At 40.0% G+C, this 2,010-nt stretch overlaps 1 protein-coding gene across 1 annotated transcript in view; it reads left to right on the plus strand.

The window, feature by feature from the left end:
- The first annotated feature begins 347 nt into the window (after positions 1-347).
- The window catches only part of ABHD6 (abhydrolase domain containing 6, acylglycerol lipase), a 52,498-nt gene continuing 50,835 nt past the window's right edge, over positions 348-2,010 (plus strand). The window contains exon 1 of the mRNA XM_007937277.2: positions 348-496. Within this exon, the coding sequence (XP_007935468.1) occupies positions 378-496 (119 nt within the window). The 5' untranslated portion in view covers positions 348-377. The remainder of the gene's footprint in view (positions 497-2,010) is intronic.

A 2,010-nucleotide genomic window follows, 5' to 3' on the forward strand; every position in this document is an offset into this window, starting at 1 on the left:
ATTGGGCATCACCTAAGGACAAAGCCATTCTCCTACATTACCACAATTTCATCATCACACTCAAGAAATGTATCACTGATACAATATATTATCTGATATCCAGTCCTTGTTCAGATTTCCCTAATTGTCCCAGTACTGTCCTTTAGAGCTTTTTTCCCTAATAGTCTAAGATTCACTAAAGGACTCAGAGACCCCTCGCTACATGTAGTTGTCATGGTTTTGAGCATTTGCTTGCTTTTGTTTCCTCATCTTTATCCTCATTCTGGGTTCTGCACTTTTCTTTTCCCCCTGCTTCTTCCCCTTTCCTCTCCAGACAGAATGTCAATACTATCACTTTCTTCAGCCCCTGCAGGTGTTTGCCAGCCCTCAAGAGTAGGATGGATCTTGACGTGGTTAACATGTTTGTGATCGCAGGCGGCACCCTGGCCATTCCAATCCTGGCCTTTGTAGCCTCGTTTCTCCTGTGGCCTTCGGCACTGATAAAAATCTATTATTGGTAAGTTAATTCATTTTATAATAGAAGTTTTCAAGTGTAGCATAATGTCATCTTCTCTGCTTGTTCTTTTTATTGTTGTTCTACATTTTATCACAAAAAAATTTAATCATACAGAAAAGTTGCTCAGAAGGAAGGTTGGGCAATCCTACTTCTGTAGTGATACTGCCTCGGAAACCCAAGGAGGGGTCGCTATGAGTTGGGGCCGACTCGACGGCACGTAACAACAACAACACAACAACAGAAAAGTTGAGAGATGCTCACACTTTTTTATTTATTTATTTTTTAATTTTGGAAGTATTCTTGAATAATTGATGGTATCTTTTTGCCAGGTAGATGCTCTCAGATTTTTGATAGTGTCTTTGTCTTGGAGGCTACTCATGCTCCAGTCATTGCTTCTGTCTTTAAGCAAGGATTATATATTTATCAATGCTTTGATATTTTCTTTGTCATTTGATGTTGATCCAGTGAGCTTCTTACAGGTATAGTGATATGCACTAAAAAATGAGTAAGACACCTTGCAGGATTGGATATCTGGATTTGAAGGCTTAGGACCGTGGTTTTGTGGGATATCTTGGTAATTTGGCATAGTATAGTTTATAAAGTTATGTTCCATATCCTAGTTTGATGAGTAGTATCTAGGGTCTTAAAAGCTTGTGAGTGGCCATCTAACATAAAACTGTTGGTCTCAACCTATTCAGAGCAAAAGAGAAAGAAACCAAAGACTCAAAGAAGAAACTAGTCCATAAGACAGAGTGTACACAAACCATAGCCTCATCTATCCAACATCAGAAGAGCTAGATTGTGCCCACCTACTACTACCAACTGTCGTGATCAGGGCCACAAGAGATGGACCCTAATAGAATGGGAGAAAAATGTGACAGAACCTCAAATTCCTAAAAACAAACAAACAAATGAATGAACAAACCAGATCCACTGAAGTGGTTGAGATTATAGGACTCCCTGAAATTTTTGCCAAGCTGCTCTTCAAACCTTGACCCCAAACTAACCCCTGAGGCAGTGAAGTCACTAGGTAGATGTGGGGAGGGGGTTGTACAGACCACACTGGATGACTCTGTCAAAGCGGGTGACACCAAAATGACTGTCTATAAAATTTTTGTAGAATGTTTCAGTGTTGTTGTTGTTTTATGCCATCGAGTCGGATCCAACTCATAGCGACCCCTCCTTGGGTTCCTGAGGGGCAGTATCACTACGGAAGTAGATTGCCCCATCTTCCTTCCAAAGAGTGGCTGGTGGGTTTGAATCGCCAGCCTTCTGATTAGCAGTCCAGTGTCTTAGCCACTGTGCTACCAGAGCTCCAATAGAATGTGTTATTTTTTATAAAAATATCCTTACAGTTAGTTATAACAATAAAAACATTTTTCGTTAGCCCAGCTTACATATATCAATATACCTATAAGGCTAACACTCTGTGCTGATTTACTTTTTAAACCTTCTAATGTGCTCTGGTCAGAGCTGTCATTATTAACCAATTAGAATGATGCTTCAATCACGTG

The sequence above is a fragment of the Orycteropus afer genome, unplaced genomic scaffold (assembly GCF_000298275.1).
Source record: "Orycteropus afer afer isolate SDZICR_OR568_19922 unplaced genomic scaffold, OryAfe1.0 scaffold00041, whole genome shotgun sequence".
Taxonomy (NCBI): Eukaryota; Metazoa; Chordata; class Mammalia; order Tubulidentata; family Orycteropodidae; genus Orycteropus; species Orycteropus afer.